General features: G+C 38.8%; 2 protein-coding genes across 2 annotated transcripts in view; one reads left to right on the plus strand and one right to left on the minus strand.

The window, feature by feature from the left end:
• The window catches only part of rudimentary (carbamoyl-phosphate synthetase 2, aspartate transcarbamylase, and dihydroorotase rudimentary), a 20,334-nt gene extending 3,167 nt beyond the window's left edge, over positions 1 to 17,167 (plus strand). Inside the window, exons 3-26 of the mRNA XM_018036343.2 lie at positions 732 to 1,017; positions 1,294 to 1,610; positions 1,786 to 2,353; positions 2,412 to 2,645; positions 2,802 to 3,446; positions 3,552 to 4,095; positions 4,184 to 4,559; positions 4,672 to 5,098; positions 6,048 to 6,246; positions 6,436 to 6,587; positions 6,662 to 6,766; positions 12,148 to 12,396; positions 12,815 to 13,066; positions 13,131 to 13,295; positions 13,411 to 13,572; positions 13,643 to 13,814; positions 13,887 to 14,002; positions 14,343 to 14,754; positions 14,820 to 15,163; positions 15,254 to 15,395; positions 15,462 to 15,532; positions 15,723 to 15,901; positions 16,221 to 16,425; positions 16,606 to 17,167. Of these exons, the coding sequence (XP_017891832.1) occupies positions 732 to 1,017; positions 1,294 to 1,610; positions 1,786 to 2,353; positions 2,412 to 2,645; positions 2,802 to 3,446; positions 3,552 to 4,095; positions 4,184 to 4,559; positions 4,672 to 5,098; positions 6,048 to 6,246; positions 6,436 to 6,587; positions 6,662 to 6,766; positions 12,148 to 12,396; positions 12,815 to 13,066; positions 13,131 to 13,295; positions 13,411 to 13,572; positions 13,643 to 13,814; positions 13,887 to 14,002; positions 14,343 to 14,754; positions 14,820 to 15,163; positions 15,254 to 15,395; positions 15,462 to 15,532; positions 15,723 to 15,901; positions 16,221 to 16,425; positions 16,606 to 16,803 (6,520 nt within the window). The 3' untranslated portion in view covers positions 16,804 to 17,167. The remainder of the gene's footprint in view (positions 1 to 731; positions 1,018 to 1,293; positions 1,611 to 1,785; positions 2,354 to 2,411; positions 2,646 to 2,801; positions 3,447 to 3,551; positions 4,096 to 4,183; positions 4,560 to 4,671; positions 5,099 to 6,047; positions 6,247 to 6,435; positions 6,588 to 6,661; positions 6,767 to 12,147; positions 12,397 to 12,814; positions 13,067 to 13,130; positions 13,296 to 13,410; positions 13,573 to 13,642; positions 13,815 to 13,886; positions 14,003 to 14,342; positions 14,755 to 14,819; positions 15,164 to 15,253; positions 15,396 to 15,461; positions 15,533 to 15,722; positions 15,902 to 16,220; positions 16,426 to 16,605) is intronic.
• LOC108632048 (uncharacterized) lies at positions 6,773 to 12,141 on the minus strand. Its single transcript, XM_018036344.2, has 4 exons — positions 10,586 to 12,141; positions 10,073 to 10,368; positions 8,151 to 9,841; positions 6,773 to 7,767 (listed from the first exon to the last, which is right to left on the minus strand). Exons 1-4 carry the CDS (start codon positions 10,789 to 10,791, stop codon positions 7,105 to 7,107), a joined length of 2,856 nt encoding a protein of 951 aa, XP_017891833.1. The 5' UTR covers positions 10,792 to 12,141; the 3' UTR covers positions 6,773 to 7,104.

Here is a 17,167-nt window from a genome sequence, read left to right on the forward strand (position 1 = left end):
GTTAACGAGTAATTTACAAAAAACTGTTTTATCGTTTTTCGTCCATAACTCTTTAAATATTAATGCTAGCGAAAAACTTTTACACAGAAATTGTAGATCTCGTCGTCCTCTACAAAAAAGGTCGTATACAATTTTTCCGTATGTCCAGTGGTTTGGGAGTTATTGGCCAAAAACGAAAATTTGGAAGAAATTGAAGGGGTACCCCTTGGAAAAATCTCGGAAAAATCGAAAATTTTTTTTTTGTTGTTTATTATTAGCAATGTTCTTCCGACGTCTGATTTCTTTTTAAGAAATGCGTTTCTAAAGTGCATAAACTTTTGGGATTGACTGTATAGCCAATACATCCTTAAAACAAAATATGATAATCAGACAATTTTGCGACTTCCGTTAATTGACTCATTTACTTCATCACTTTCAGTGAAGATTCATAGTTTCGATAAGATAGTAAAAAATGACGAAAAGTGTTTTTGAGCAGATTCACAAAAACAATTTTTCGATCTTCCGCGTGTGATTAATTATTTTAGTGATGGAATAAAGCTGTATAAAAAAAGTCGGAATAAAATGGCCAAGATTGACGAAAGCCGTTAAACTTTATCTTATCAATATAATGTAATAAACGTTTACTACTTAATAAAAGTGGTCTACGATTTTTTTATCGATATTTTATGTCAATATCCACAGCGAACGAAATCTTAGGACCGTGATTGTATAGAAAATATTTCTCCCTACAGCTGGTTCGAATCTCATAGAATTTGGGCGACAGCTTTGGTGGTCGGTGAAATGTGCGAAACTTCGAGCCACTGGCGGCAAACCAGAACTTTATCTGAATGGATGAGGGAACAAAACGTCCCCGGCATATACGAGATCGATACGAGAGCCTTAACAAAAATTATACGTGAGAAGGGTACTATATTAGGTAGAATTGTGTACGAACCACCGGCCCAGAATCCCCTTCCTTCTTTACTCCCTCCGATAGCGGATCCGAACAAAAGGAACCTCGTTGCGGAAGTTGTTCAGGTATACGATTTAAATTTAACACAACACCGTTACATTTCTAAACATGAATAGTACTATACAGGCTCAGTTCTTTACCCTCTGAAAAACTCTAAAACCGTTATTTAAAAAAAAAATGAATTAATATCTAAAAGTTTGCTTTCGAGAGTCTGTTAATAGATCCCGCGATTTTTGAACAGAATTGTATTTGTATAGAATTGCCATGCTTGCAATGTACCGTCAGAGACGTTTAGTACTTTAATATACGTAGAATATTAATAATCGAATATTAAATTTCAGCCCGTAAAGAAATGTTACAATCCCGACGGTAGTCCGCGTATATGTGTAGTAGACTGTGGTCTCAAGTACAATCAATTGAGGTGTTTGATTAATCGGCATGCGCGCGTGGACGTAGTACCATGGAATCACAATTTAAACGAAGTCAAGTACGACGGATTATTTCTCAGCAATGGACCAGGCGATCCGAGCAAATGCGAAATCACTACAAATAATCTTCGCTCGATTCTCGAGTCCCGATCGCACAAACCGATTTTTGGTATTTGCTTGGGTCATCAGTTGCTTTGTACTGCTGCCGGCTGCGTTACTTATAAAATGAGGTATTACACATGTATATGTGTACAGTTAATAGCTTTTAAAATTCAATTGAGTGTGTTACAATGAACGACATTGTACAACCGATTAAATTTATTATAGCGTGTCTCTTTCACTACGTGTATGAGTCTAATATATATGTACGAAGTTCTTGAAGTGAAATGTTTTATTTGTGTGCAGCTACGGGAATCGTGGTCATAATCAGCCGGTCACGCATCACGGAACCGGTCGTTGCTATATGACCTCGCAAAATCACGGGTACGCTGTTGACGCTAGCCAATTACCAGCGGATTGGGAGCCGCTCTTTACCAATACAAATGACAATAGTAACGAGGGTGTTGTGCACTCGACTCTCCCGTATTTCTCGGTTCAATTTCATCCCGAGCATACCGCCGGTCCTCAGGACCTGGAATGTTTGTTTGACGTATTTCTCGATGCGGTAATCGATGCGGCTAATGGCTCGCAGCAAATATCCATTAAAGAGAGATTAAATAACAAATTAAGATTTAATATAGACAACGATAAATTGCTCGCACGGCCGAAGAAGGTGCTAATTTTGGGATCGGGAGGTCTCAGTATCGGCCAGGCTGGCGAATTTGATTATTCCGGATCGCAAGCGATGAAAGCATTGCGAGAGGAATGCATACAAACGCTTTTAATTAATCCCAACATCGCGACTGTACAAACATCGAAGGGAATGGCTGACAAAGTTTATTTTCTACCGATTATACCGGAATACGTCGAACAAGTACGTAACGATTATCAAAAGAAAATAATTTCTATTTCTTAGTTAATTTTGGTTTCAGGTAATACAATCGGAGCGACCCGATGGTGTACTCTTAACGTTTGGGGGACAGACGGCTCTCAATTGTGGCGTTGAGCTCGAGAAGAATGGAATATTCAAAAAGTATAACATTGATATATTAGGAACGCCTATACAGTCAATTATAGAAACAGAGGATAGGAAGATCTTCGCTGAGCGCATCGCAGAAATTGGTGAAAAAGTAGCTCCGAGTGCCGCCGCCTATTCTATCCAAGAAGTAAAAAATACATGTTATACTATAGAAAGAAATATAATATTTGATACAATTACATGAATATGTTTCTATGTCCGAATTAAATGAGAGACGATAATTTTTAAATAAAAATTTTAATTAAAACAAAAATTTATAAACAATTTCTATGATTATTTTCAGGCATTAGATGCAGCCGAAAAATTGGGCTACCCTGTAATGGCCAGAGCCGCGTTCTCGCTCGGAGGCTTGGGATCCGGTTTTGCGAATTCCAAAGAAGAATTGAGACGGCTTGGACAGCAAGCGTTTGCTCACTCGAATCAATTAATCATCGACAAATCATTGAAAGGTTGGAAGGAAGTGGAATACGAAGTCGTTCGAGACATGTACGACAATTGCATCACTGTTTGCAACATGGAGAACGTTGATCCTCTCGGTATTCACACCGGAGAATCAATTGTTGTCGCTCCTAGTCAAACACTGTCGAACAAGGAATACAATATGCTTCGAACAACGGCTTTAAAAGTAATTAGACACTTCGGGATAGTCGGCGAATGCAACATCCAGTATGCATTAAATCCAAACACCGAGGAATATTACATAATCGAAGTGAACGCAAGATTGTCGCGCAGCTCGGCGCTAGCGAGCAAAGCTACCGGTTACCCGTTAGCTTACGTAGCCGCGAAATTAGCGCTTGGTATTAGTTTACCGGATATCCACAATTCCGTAACCGGGAAAACGACAGCATGCTTCGAGCCCAGTCTTGATTATTGCGTAGTTAAAATACCGAGGTGGGATTTAAGCAAATTTCATCGAGTTAGCACAAAGGTACAACTTTATAATTAAAATAGAAAAACGAAGGGGAAAAGAAAAGAAGCACTATTTTAAACGTACTAGGAAATTGATGACACCGAATTTTAACTTGCCTTTTAGATCGGCAGCTCTATGAAAAGCGTAGGGGAAGTGATGGCGATTGGGCGCAAATTCGAGGAAGCTTTTCAGAAAGCTTTGAGAATGGTCGACGAGAATACAAATGGCTTTGACCCGTACGTGAAGGTTCCAAACGACGAGGAATTGGAAAAGCCAACGGATAAAAGAATGTTCGTTCTTGCCGCTTCTATAAAAGCAGGGTACACGATAGATAGATTGTACGAACTTACGAAAATAGATAAGTGGTTCTTACACAAAATGAAGAATATCATCGATTACTATTTGGTCTTGGAGAATACGAAATTGTCGCACGATGTTCTGCTACGGGCTAAACAAATTGGATTTTCCGACAAACAAATCGCAGCTGTGGTTAAAAGTTCGGAATTGGCAGTCAGAATACAAAGGCACGAGAGCAATATACGACCAATGGTGAAGCAAATTGACACTGTGGCTGCCGAATGGCCAGCTACAACGAATTATCTATATTTAACGTATAATGGAACGACGCACGACGTGGAATTTCCCAGTGGATATATGATGGTGATAGGTAGACACCAAAAATAAAACTCAAACGTTATACGAATTTAATTTTACACACATAGACAAATTAATTGTATTTTTTATATCTTCAATAGGATCTGGAGTATATCGAATCGGCAGTTCGGTAGAATTTGATTGGTGTGCTGTCAGCTGTCTGCGCGAATTACGAAACTTGGGAAGGAAAACGATCATGATTAATTACAATCCGGAAACAGTAAGCACCGATTATGATATGAGTGATCGATTATACTTCGAAGAGATATCGTTCGAAGTTGTGATGGATATCTACGATCACGAATGCCCTGAGGGAATAATTTTATCCATGGGCGGTCAATTACCGAACAATATTGCTATGGATCTTCATAGGCAACAGGCCAGAATTCTTGGAACTTCGCCGGAGTCTGTAGACGGAGCCGAGAATCGGTTCAAATTTTCTCGCATGCTGGATGGCATTGGAATTTCACAACCAAGGTAACAAACAATTCATCGAAAGAATAAAGACACAGCTAATCCTGTTCCTTATTAGGATATTATAAGTAACGTAATCATTATACAAATCCATACTGAGCCGAAAATTATGTAGGTGGAAAGAACTGACCAATTTGAAGTCTGCGATCGAGTTTTGCGAAGAAGTCGGCTATCCGTGTTTAGTGCGGCCTTCTTACGTGTTGAGCGGCGCCTCGATGAACGTGGCGCATTCGAATCAGGACCTCGAATCGTATCTGAAGAGCGCTAGCGAAGTGAATAAGGAGCATCCAGTGGTCATATCAAAATTCATTCTCGAAGCGAAGGAGATTGATGTGGATGCTGTTGCCTATGAAGGAATTATTCTTTGCATGGCAGTATCGGAGCACGTAGAGAATGCTGGAGTCCACTCAGGAGATGCCACTCTTGTCACACCGCCGCAAGATATCAACCCTGAGACTTTGATAAAAATAAAAGTGATGTCCAAGGCTATTGCTGCATCTTTAGGTGTAACCGGTCCCTTCAACATGCAATTGATTGCGAAGGTAATTATCTTATAATCCATTCACTCTTATCGCAGCGGTCGTAATATCGAAAAAATTTTACCACGCGACCAAATTCTAACGTCGAGAGCCGTCTCCGACGGAAAATACAATGCCGTAGTGGGAATTGCAAGATACAGAGATAAGTATTTAAAAGTAGAGGGCCTCAGAACGACCCGCTGACTATCTCGTGTTCACTTTTCATTCCTTGTACGGTACGGTTTCCTGACCGAAAAAGCGAGTCATCGTGGGTCAGGAGATGGAATATGATTCGGTATAACCATTTACGCCATAAACGTCTGATGATTCGACATAGTCTGGATTCGCGCGAAGAAAAACCCTTTCTTTTTTACGTGCGCAATAAAACTGTACCCGATACCTTAGGAAGTCGTTAATATCGAGTCTTCCCCTGTTGACTAAATGATATTTCCATTCTTTGAAAACTTTCCTTAATCGCTTTGTACTAATTTCTACTTACGCTTTGTTTGTAATTGATGATAATCTTTAACAGCTGAAAATACTATATCTCGATACGAATTATAAAATGCGTATCGTTTATATCAGTTTAATGTAAAAATATTAAATGGTATAAAGTAGTAGCTCTAGCAATTGCTTATCAATAAAATTGTTAATCCCCACTAAATATGTCTGTGTTCTTATATCTGATATTCTACGGTTAAAAAAATCATAGCTCGCGATGTTTCTGATCCATGCTTCTCGTCTACGCTCTCGCCTGGGAATGATATCATCGGGATCCTCGAAGACCTGCTTTTACATATTTTTACGTACTGTAATAATACCTTAAATTTTCTACTATGGCATTGTATCTTACGTCTCTTAATCGTAGAATTGCGCCGCTTAGTATGCACAATTTTTCCGTCTTTACAATCAATGAGATGAACCCTAAAAGGACAAGAAAAAGAGGTAAATTATGATTACTTTTTGTTGATAGGACAATGAGTTGAAGGTCATAGAGTGCAACGTTAGGGTGTCTAGATCTTTCCCCTTCGTGTCAAAGACACTGGATCACGATTTCGTAGCTATGGCCACGCGGTTAATTGTTGGAGAGCCTGTGGATCCGGTAGACGTTCTCGCAGGGTGCGGTAAAGTTGGCGTCAAAGTACCCCAGTTCTCGTTTTCGCGTTTGGCCGGTGAGCATACGTTTATTCTATCATTAGAACGTTTCGAATATACATATTTATATTATTTTTATATTTGCCTCATATTATGTGCACTTATCTTGTTTGTTTTTCGTCATTAAGTGCACAGCATATTTTCTACTGTAAAAAATATTAACTCATAAACTGCTTCTTAACAAATGATTGTGTGCAATTAAATAGGTGCCGATGTGATGTTGGGCGTTGAGATGGTGTCCACGGGTGAAGTTGCTTGCTTCGGAGATAATCGGTACGAGGCTTACCTGAAAGGAATGATGAGCACCGGTTTTCATATACCAGAAAAGGGCATTTTACTCTCAGTGGGAAGTTTCAAGGTACATAGTTATAAAAATGTCATTTGATTTATTACTAGATCATATACTTTACAATACATATATTTTTATTACAGCATAAAATGGAGTTATTACCGTCCATTCGAAGTCTTCATAATATGGGCTATAAATTGTATGCTAGCATGGGAACCGCAGATTTCTATACGGAACATGGAGTGGAGGTAAGTGAGAGCATAATACGAGTTAATATTTTTTTTGTAAAAAGAAACGTTTCTCTTAAAAAATATTTGTGTATTTAATGTCTATTTTCAAATTACTTCTTAATTTTTAAGTCTTCTTACGTGAATTAATATTAATTATTTAAAAATAGCCTACGTTCCATGTTGTTCGACTGCTATGTAGTCTTCATTCTAGTCATTAGAAACGCGTCCAAAATTTGTTGAATATAAATAACGTTAAATAATAGTAAGTTATGAGTCACTTCATGAAGTATGAGCAATTTATTATATGCAAAATGTGTAAAACGATTTAACGAAATTTATTAATGAATTGTCAAGTTCTAAATGTACGTGGATTCATTGCTCATAGATTCAGCATCGGCAAGTTTTAAGACAGGTTGACCCACGTCATTGGTAAATTCCGGAATCGGTCTTGCGGCATTCAAGTTTATTACCGGCCTCGCCTTACTATCCGTAACTCTTGCGACATCCGAGTTTATTACCGGCCTCGCTTTATTATCCGTGAATTTCAGAATTTCTTTGTCCGGATCTTCGTACGGAGTCTCGTGAACTATCACTTTCGTGAAAAATGAAGCTTTGTCTTTAGAGTCGGACTCTTTTAGCGGCTGTTTGGTGCCCGCGCCTGTTTCTGCATAGGAATCATCTTTGGTTGATGAATCATGCGCGAAACGCCCTTTCAAGGGGGCAACGAAAATAGCCGATTCCACATTCCTCTTAGGAGTTTCCGGTGCCTCGTCGAAAGATTTCATACTGGTCGTCCGCCTTCTAAGGACTCTAATCTTGTCACGAAAGGCGTGCACGTCATCCTTGTAGCTCGGATATTCGTACAGTAGAAGAGCTAATCTCTCAGCATGATTGAGATAATTCGTTTTCTGGCGATCCGCGCGATATTTACAACAGCGGTCGGCTATTTTGATAAAGTGTTGTATAAAGAAATCTAGGAGCGTGCACAACCTTGTACCCTCCAACTCGGCGCACCGTACCTGAAAATACGGAGGCAAATAAGATCTTTCTAATCCCCGGTATCCGTGAGTATTATATGTAGATCATAGATAACACATATACACGATAGATAAGATTAGAGTTAGCTGAAGGTGTATCAACTAAATTATTATTTCACCACTTCTTATCGAACACGAGACAACAGATATCGTCACATTTTTATTTGAGCAATAAAATTTTTGGTACCATCTCATTACTGTATAAAATTAGAAGTCAGCAGAAGATAAATAAACAATTAATGAAAGAAATCATTTTGCGATAATGCAACCGTTGAATGAATTATGGCTAAAAGAATGCGTGTTCTCAGCACTTAATATATCGTATAATGACGAAAGCTTGAAATGATAGTAATCTTATCGCTTACCGAGATTTCCATGATGGAGTCTGTAGCCTTACGAGGATTAATTAATGTCTTATTGGTAACGAACTGGCCGAAATGTATGGTTTTCTGATTCCTGGCTCTATCCCATAGTCCTGCTGAGCCATACTTGCTCTCGTAGTCTTCCTGTTGGTCTTTCATTAACGCTCTCGAAACGTTCGGATTCACTAACGTCAATAAGTCCGCAGTCAATATATTAAGTAACCGCGCATAGTTTAATCTCGGGAAAAAATCGTCGTTGTAGCGAATGTTTTCCATCGCGTGGAAAACGTACATCACTGGGTTCTCGATGATGCGCTTCAATTGTTTCTGGGTGTACAGGAGATGTTCGCACGGTATCCTCTGGAAGAGATTCCTGTTCCTGATGAAATAATCTCTGAGTACAGGCTCGTTTTGGCTGATACTGAAGTACAACGAGTTTAGTAGCTTCATTAGGCTTTCTCCCATCGCGCTATCAGTCCATTTCGACAACTTGTTGTCCTCTTCGATCATCCAAAATAACGTGTGCCTAATATGAGAAGGTGTTATACTGAACATCATGTCGAAAATGGGTCTCATATAAGTTTTGTGGAGCATCTGAGCAATCAGATAGACCTGTACTTGGGCCTGTGTCATGCAGGTTTCGAGGTACCTCTCGGCAGCTGGGAAAGTAAGCTGCCATTCGAGATCTTCCTGGAGATTACTGTTTCCTTTCCGCGGTACGTAACCTTCCGGTACGACGTAGCAGCCAAAGTCTCTGATCTTTTCGACATCGATGCTGTCAGGCCAGTTGCTTCGCGGCCTGTCTAACCATTCCTGCGCGCACATGGGCCATTGCAGCCAAATTGCGGGGATTATTTCGTACTGGTCGAGTCTGCTGTGCTTGCTCGAGTCGAGGAGTATAATATTGTCGCTGTACAGTACGCATCCTTCTCTTCTGGTTTCTTTCACGGTTTCTTCATCGAACCGCAGGCAGTTCCCCAACTTATGTTTAAACAAAATCGTAAAATGTTTCATGAACTCCGTGCTGCTCACGAAAGATATATTGTAATTCTGTCGCTTTAAAGCCTTGTGAAGTCTTCGTTGCTTGTTATTCAACGACTGCGCCTTCTTGTCTTCTTCAGGATTGTAGATCCTACCGTCAGCCGTGTATGTCACTGTTTTAAAACAACGTTCCGGAAATTCCCCTTTGCTTATCCAATTCTCGTTTATCTCGATGTAGCTAGAACTCCGAGAGAATTTCGACGAGCTTTGAGGTCGAACGAAATTATTGTCACTGTCGCTGTCCATCGCGTAATCGCCAGACAAATATCCAGAACTGTTGCTGCTTGTTTGATCTTGATTGATCCCATGAGTCTTCGATTGCGTTACTAATTTCTGCTGTCTAAGCAATTCTTCTTTCGATTTAGATCTTTTGTTCAGGCGTTTTGGTTCCTCGGAGGAGGAACCGTTCTCGCAATCGGTCTCTGCTTTACGATTAGAACTGGAGAGAGAATGATTAATGGACGGAGCTCCGTTTTCGCGCAAATTAGGCACGGATTTTGCGTGCTTCAACTGTTCGGATAAAATCGGTCGAGGTTTCGGACCGTAAACGCTATCACTGTCACTGTACTGTTCGTCATTTTCCGCTATAGATGACAATTCGCTCGTCGGTTTTTTCGACTTCGCGACCTCTTCAGTTTGAAGCTGCACATACCCTGTAACAATATAAACATAAAAAATTACTTTCGTTGGACGTTATTACTACACTGCAGAGGTTTATCTATTACGTGAGACTTGAATATATTCCTTCGCAAATTATGTATAATTGGCGAACAAAAGAAGATTCGAAAGGAGCTAACAAGTTTTCCTTTAAATTACGTTTTTTAAAGAAATATGATTATCCATAAATAATTTGATCATAAAACTCCGCCTTTTTGGTAGCTCACCTTGATGCTTCGTAGGTATCAATAATATTTTGTACATGGTCGAATTGTTGACGGTGCTGTAATGCGAATAAGTTTGTTCAATAATGTCGATATTATCGTGAACCACATAAATCCGAATCGGTTGCAAGGGTTCGATGGTCGGTCGAAATGTTTGCCGCGACGAGGTGAAGCCGACATGACGGCCGATCTGTTCTTGAAGAACATCCGGAATCAACACGTGTTTCTGTGGCGGTAAATTTTTGTTAAAATCCGCTTCGCTCGATGAAACCATCGACTCCTTCACTCGTTTAATCTCTCTGAAACACAATCACAGTAAAATATGGTTGTCTGATAATAAAATCATTTTATCACTCATGCGAGTTATCAAACCCATCGTACCGTATCATTGATCAAAGTCTAAAATAAGTTGTCAGTTTTATTAATAAAGCATCGAAAATACGCGCATCGGTAGAATTTTTCAAATCACACACTACCACGATACAAACTTAAAGAAAAAAGAAAGTGGTATCTTACTCTTCGTAATTTCCGAAAAACTGAACGCTCATCAGAAGATTATTCAGTATGAACATTTCAGGATTTTTCTCAATAGTCCTTTTCATATATAATAATTGCGGATCGTTGTATTGTTCATCATAGCGTGAAATTCCGCTGTCACGAATTCCCTTATCACGATTTTTACCTCGGGAGCCCGATTTGGACTTCGATTTTGAATTCCCCATTTCGCTTTGCGCTCCGCAGGAACTTCTTCCCAAAGTACCGCGCGGAAGCAACAAATACCCTTTTTCCGCCTTTCACTGAACGGCAACGAAATTTGATTCGTTGATTATTACACTTTAACAATGAATCAACGTCCGCGTTCATGAGGCATGTAAACGCGACGCTACACGTATCCACAGACTGTCGGAACAATAATCCAATCGCGGAGTTCCGCACCTGATAAATACCGACCTATCGTTATCAAACTGTATAGGCAGCAGAATGCTTTAATCGGTGCTCGCTATCATCTATCGACAAATACCAGGCGTGAACAATTTTCGTGCGAACATCCCTTCCCCTTCTATCGCACCAAAAATTCTACTGTTTAATCACGGAGTAATATTCAGAAATACGATTGACTCTTGATTGCCGGTATACTGACCGTTGTATATCTTTCTCTGAAGGTTGTTTCTCACTTGATAAGAATGAAATTAGGATAGGAGATAAAAAATAAAACGTTTTACTTAATCTCAATTATATAAATTTTATTTAAAGAATAAAAGAATTGAAATAACATCAGCTAAAAAAATACATTCTTATATGTAACATTTCAGATTTAAGAGATTTTTTATTACGAGGACGATAAGACGTCAAGGTTATTATGAAAGATCTTATACATACATACATATGTAGTATAGTTGATCACTGATCACATGTATTTCGACATATGAGATATTTCTCTTACGAATAGATATCGATCGCTTCAATGCCTCATAGTTTGAATCAGCACTATTGTTAAAAAGAATATTTTGTTGTTACTATCACTAGTAAATTGCAACAATATCACACGTATTGTAATTTTTTCGAGGCCATATCATTAATGAGTACTTGATTGATGATCATAGATACATAAAACAAAAAATTTTATCTAATCTAACAATAACTATAGTGATCCATTTCAGCATTTGCGATAAATCAGCATTTTCACGTTTTAAGCAACAGCCTAACCGAATACAAATTATTGAATTACCGATGTACATAGTGGCTATTTATCTTTATATTATTACGATTTAGTGAGACTTAGATATTAAGAGATCTTTATCGTACTAAAGATTATAAAACAGTTTCAATGTCTACATTTTAAAGATAAATCGAAGAGAATGTGAGACAAAGTATTTGGCACATTACATCACTAATAAAATTAATTATTTATGAAATAAAAAGAAAGTTACACGTAGATATATTATGATCACTTATTTTCTAGCATTTATGACAAAAATGAGTACAGTAAATCAAAATCTTCTGTTATAAATTGTTACACGATTCTCGTTTGTCGAAATTCGCCTAAAAATATTATACTAATGAATTCTTTAATGAAGGTGGAACCGGTACAATGGACATTCGAGAACATCAGCGTAAACGAGGATTCTAGCCCGAGCGAGCTTCGACATCTGGCCGATTTTCTATCAACGAAACAATTCGATCTTGTAATTAATTTGCCAATGAGGAATGGCGGTGCTCGCCGAGTTTCAAATTTCATGACGCATGGCTACCGTACAAGGAGGCTCGCCGTCGATTATTCAGTTCCCCTGATTACAGACGTTAAATGTGCCAAATTATTGGTCAAAGTGAGTAAAATGCGTGGAATTCTTTTGAACCAATTCCGATAATCGATCTGCTGATTAGGAAGTCGTAATGCCGTTTATTTATCGCGTCCTCAGCACGTATAGTCATGATGCTAAAATTAATAATTTGACGTCAATTCCCCGTAATATATAAAAAGATTAACATATGTTTCCGAAAAAAATAAAAAAACGCTTCTTGTTTATACTTCCTTGAAACGAAAAATATTATACGCTGAAATCGATAATTTGCGATAATTAGAAGAAGTCATTAAACGTGGTAGATAACGAAGGACAATTATACAAGTGTATTACGCATAACTTTAAAAAACCAATATTTTACTAATATCTAAGTTTGAATTTCATACTACAAATACGTATGAGATTCTTCGTTATCTAATAACTATCACGTTGCACTACACAGGCTTTGAGAATGCTCGGTGGACGTGCACCACACATGAAGACACATACAGATTGCATGTCATCGCGAACGATGATCAAGCTTCCTGGCTTTATCGACGTCCACGTACACACGCGTGACCCTGGCGCGATTTACAAAGAGGACTTTGCAACTTGCACTGCAGCTGCTCTTGCCGGAGGCATCACGATGATTTTTGCGATGCCCAACACAAATCCTGCTGTCGTTGATCATCAGTCATTCGCCCTGACCAAGGAAGTAAGGAGATGACTTTTTATCAATACATCGTTTAAATCTGAAATAATCTTTCATCGCTTTTTAGCGAGCTCTTCACAACGCGAGGTGTGACTACGCGATTTTCGTCGGAGCTTCCTCGGACAATTATAACATGATTTCGGAATTAGCCCCATTAGCCGCGGGTCTCAAAATGTATCTTAATGAAACGTTTACAACTTTACGATTGGCCGATCTCACAGTGTGGATTAAAGTATGTCAATGGAATAATCAATATACGATAACGCTACGAGAGCTTTTATTTGAACAAATATTGCATCCTTTTCTACATGATTCACCTCGCATTGCTGATGTTGTGATTGTTTTAGCATTTCCAAAGCTGGCCAAAGAAATATCCTATCTGCGTACATGCAGAGGGTGAAACTACTGCCGCGGTTCTTTTGCTAGCTGGTTTACGTAACAGGCCTATTCACGTGTGCCATGTAGCTCGGAAAGAGGAGATTCAAATTATACGCGCTGCTAAGGAGAAAGTACGTGATGATATTTAATATCTATTCAACAGCCGCTGCTAAAATATGATTGTCTCTATTTTATTATCAGGGAATGGCCGTCACCTGTGAAGTATGCCCTCATCACTTGTTCCTCTGTAAGGACGATCTTGATCGCATAGGACACGGACAAGGCCAGGTGAGACCAATGTTAGGAAGCAAAGAAGATCAACAAGCTCTTTGGGAAAATTTAGACGTGATCGATTGCTTCGCGACAGATCATGGTTTGTTACTATTCTATTACGCATACTATTCCTCTTAAACAATCTTTTAAAAACTTTAATTCAACGTTTAAGCACCGCATACCGCGCAAGAGAAATGCAGCGAGAAACCACCGCCGGGATTCCCTGGACTTGAAACGATGCTTCCACTTTTACTGACTGCAGTTCACGAGGGAAAATTAACTATAGAGGTAATTGATATTCCTCTTAAATAATTCACGATAACGAAAGATTTTAATCTTCGAGAGAATTATTTTGTGGTATTTCATTATCGGTTGGTTATCTTTACCTGATTACAATCGAGAAGGGCGAGTAGAAGAATAACGCAAAGAGTTTACTTCTTAGTCTCTTCAAAAAACACGAAAATTTTTATTTGATATCATCACGGTCGAGTAATGTGATACCAGCGACTGCTGGTTGATTTAAATATAGTGTTAATCTTTTTCCTGTATCTTTCCATTATAAGATAACACGCTTATACTCGTATCTACTATGATTAACTTCTGCATTAATTGTGATTAATTTTTTTAGGACATTATAGACAAACTTTATAGAAATCCGAAACGGATTTTTAATATACCGGACCAGCCAAATACTTACATCGAAGTAGATTTAAATGACGAATGGGTAATACCGGACGCGATGCCCTTCTGCAAGTCGAAATGGACCCCGTTCGCTGGAATGAAAGTTCGCGGATCGGTTCACAGGGTAGTTTTAAGGGGAGAAGTCGCTTACGTCGAGGGTCAAATCTTGGTGAATCCCGGCTATGGGCAGGATATCAGAGAGATTCAAGCGAAAACAAAACACCAAACGATGAGTGCCCCAGTCGTTGATGTAGGCAGTCGACCGGGTTCGGCTTTGGACAATCTTCAATCACCGAATTACGAAAAGTATAATAATTTCGTTGATCGAGTAGCGGACATGTCAGAAGAAGAACAGAATGGTACGTCTATTATATGTAATTGTAGCAGTCATCATACTAAGCGATAATGATCTGTTTATTTGCAGAAGCGTACATTCATTTATTGCAAACGGCGTCGCAGAAGTCGAACGTTCATTTCGCATTGGACGTAGATTCCCGCGAGCAATCAAAATTCTTAGCGGTTCAACAACGCACCGTTTCTCCTCTTCCCATCAGCAATGCCACTAGGAATAAGAGTAATAGTAATTCTAATCTTTTATTGACTCCTGTGTCGCAAGTTCCCGCTGTTCACACTAGTCACAATTTAGTGGGTCACAACGTTTTGACAGTTGATATCTTTAATAAGGAATTATTAAAAGATATCTTTAATATTGCGGAAGTCTTTCGCAATACTATTAGAAAAGAACGAGCTTTGGATCATATTTTACGGGTAAAAATATAAATACCTGAATTCTTATTTTTATAATTTATTTATACTTCTTTAATCCTTATTTAGTTCTTTTCAATATTTCTTATACAGGGTAAACTGATGGCATCGATTTTCTACGAGGTCAGTACGAGAACTTCTTGCAGTTTCGCTGCTGCGATGGAAAGACTTGGAGGTCGAGTGATATACATGGATGGTTCCACGTCATCGGTGAAGAAAGGAGAAACCTTGGAAGGTTTGTAAGCTTGTGCGGTTGATGATAAATAATTTATCACTCAAAAAATTAATTTTATTGTTGCAGATTCAGTCACGGTGATGGCTGGCTATGCAGATGTAGTAGTACTTCGCCATCCCGAACCAGGTGCAGTATCGGTGAGTATAACGAAATATGAATTAATTTATCACTGTATCTTATTACTAATAAGTAAAAATTCTTTGCTACTATTAATTTCTTTAAGTGTTCTAATATATACATTATGTATTATATTTATTTTATTATGTGTTATATATTAGACTACATTTAAAGTAATTACATTTATTTCTACGATATTTTTGTATTTAGAGAGCCGCGCAGCACTGTAGAAAACCATTACTGAATGCTGGCGATGGTGTTGGAGAACATCCGACGCAAGCGTTGCTCGACATCTTTACGATAAGAGACGAGATCGGTACAGTGAATGGCTTGACGATCACTATGGTTGGAGACTTGAAGCATGGTAGAACGGTCCATTCTCTCGCAAGGTCAGAATTCGCATATTGATATTGCACATGTGTATAAAACAGTGACAGGCTCACTCATACCATTCTCTGTATGACCCCGACAGATTTAAGAATACAGTAAGATTCAAAAATGAGTAGAAACTATATAAAGCTTAATTCCGAGACAAAATAAAAATGCTTGCAATGTGCATATGATTCTTGATAGATAAATTTCTATTTTCTATCAACTTTCAACCTGTTATTTCGCGACTTTTATAAAATGTGTGCCCCATTTGATGTACAGTCGACTGGTAAATTGCAGTAACACTACACCGTCGACACCTTTCACTTCGTGTTACAGATTACTGACTTTGTACAACGTCGAACTTCGTTACGTGTGTCCTCCGAATCTCAGCATGCCTGACCATGTAATAAAGTACGTATCCGAGCGAGGAATATCGCAGGTGAAGTTCACTACCCTCGAGGACGCTCTTCCTGACACGGACGTTCTCTACATGACGCGTATTCAAAAGGAACGTTTCACGACCCAAGAGGAATATGACAAGGTATATCGTTGATTAATCTCATTGATTTTAAAACAGTCAACAGTTCAACGGTATGCGAGAGATTTGAAACTGATATCGAGATTAACTCGTCACTCATTAAGATAAAAATAAAATAAAACTGCGTAATGAGTCAGAATTGATTCTATTACGCGAGTAGATAACTCCGCGATTTTTCCACAGGTATGTGGTCATTTCGTGATAACGCCGCAGCTGATGTCCCGCGCGAAGCGGAAGATGGTGGTAATGCATCCTTTGCCCCGCGTGTTCGAAATCAGCACGGAATTCGACACAGATCCACGGGCCGCTTATTTCCGACAGGCTGAGAACGGCGTCTATGTCCGAATGGCGCTCTTGGCAATGGTCCTTGGACGCGCGTGACTTGCACAAGGATGAGGGACAAACGTGACTTCTAGGTCAAGATCGTTCCGATTTCGGAGGCCCGAGTCATCACGTGTGAGAAGATAAAACGTTCTCGATCGCAATCCCAATTAGACTGTGATTCATATATACATTGTTTTATAATCCATCGATGGAACAGACAGCATTTTCAAATAAGATCGTAACTAACACTTGGTTCCATAAGAAATTGGAAAATATTATTAACTCAAATTTTCAAACACGCTCTATTTTATATGATTGTATTTGTATAAACTTTTATCCTACCTCAAGACCTTATTGACAGAAACGAAAATTTCCATAAGTCAATCACTTCGTCGCTGCACAAAATTGTTGTAAGAACGTA

The sequence above is a fragment of the Ceratina calcarata genome, unplaced genomic scaffold (assembly GCF_001652005.2).
Source record: "Ceratina calcarata isolate Rehan_Ccalc_2016 unplaced genomic scaffold, ASM165200v1 scaffold151.2, whole genome shotgun sequence".
NCBI lineage: Eukaryota > Metazoa > Arthropoda > Insecta > Hymenoptera > Apidae > Ceratina > Ceratina calcarata.

What these genes read in the sequence shown, in the direction of transcription:
- LOC108632048 (XM_018036344.2), bottom strand. Translation starts at nt 10,791, where the DNA reads ATGGGGAATTCAAAATCGAAGTCCAAATCGGGCTCCCGAGGTAAAAAT. An exon ending in TTTTTCGGAAATTACGAAGA is followed by an intron (nt 10,369 to 10,585) that starts GTAAGATACCAC and finishes ATTGTGTTTCAG; the next exon opens with AGAGATTAAACGAGTGAAGG. An exon ending in ACTCCATCATGGAAATCTCG is followed by an intron (nt 7,768 to 8,150) that starts GTAAGCGATAAG and finishes CCGTATTTTCAG; the next exon opens with GTACGGTGCGCCGAGTTGGA.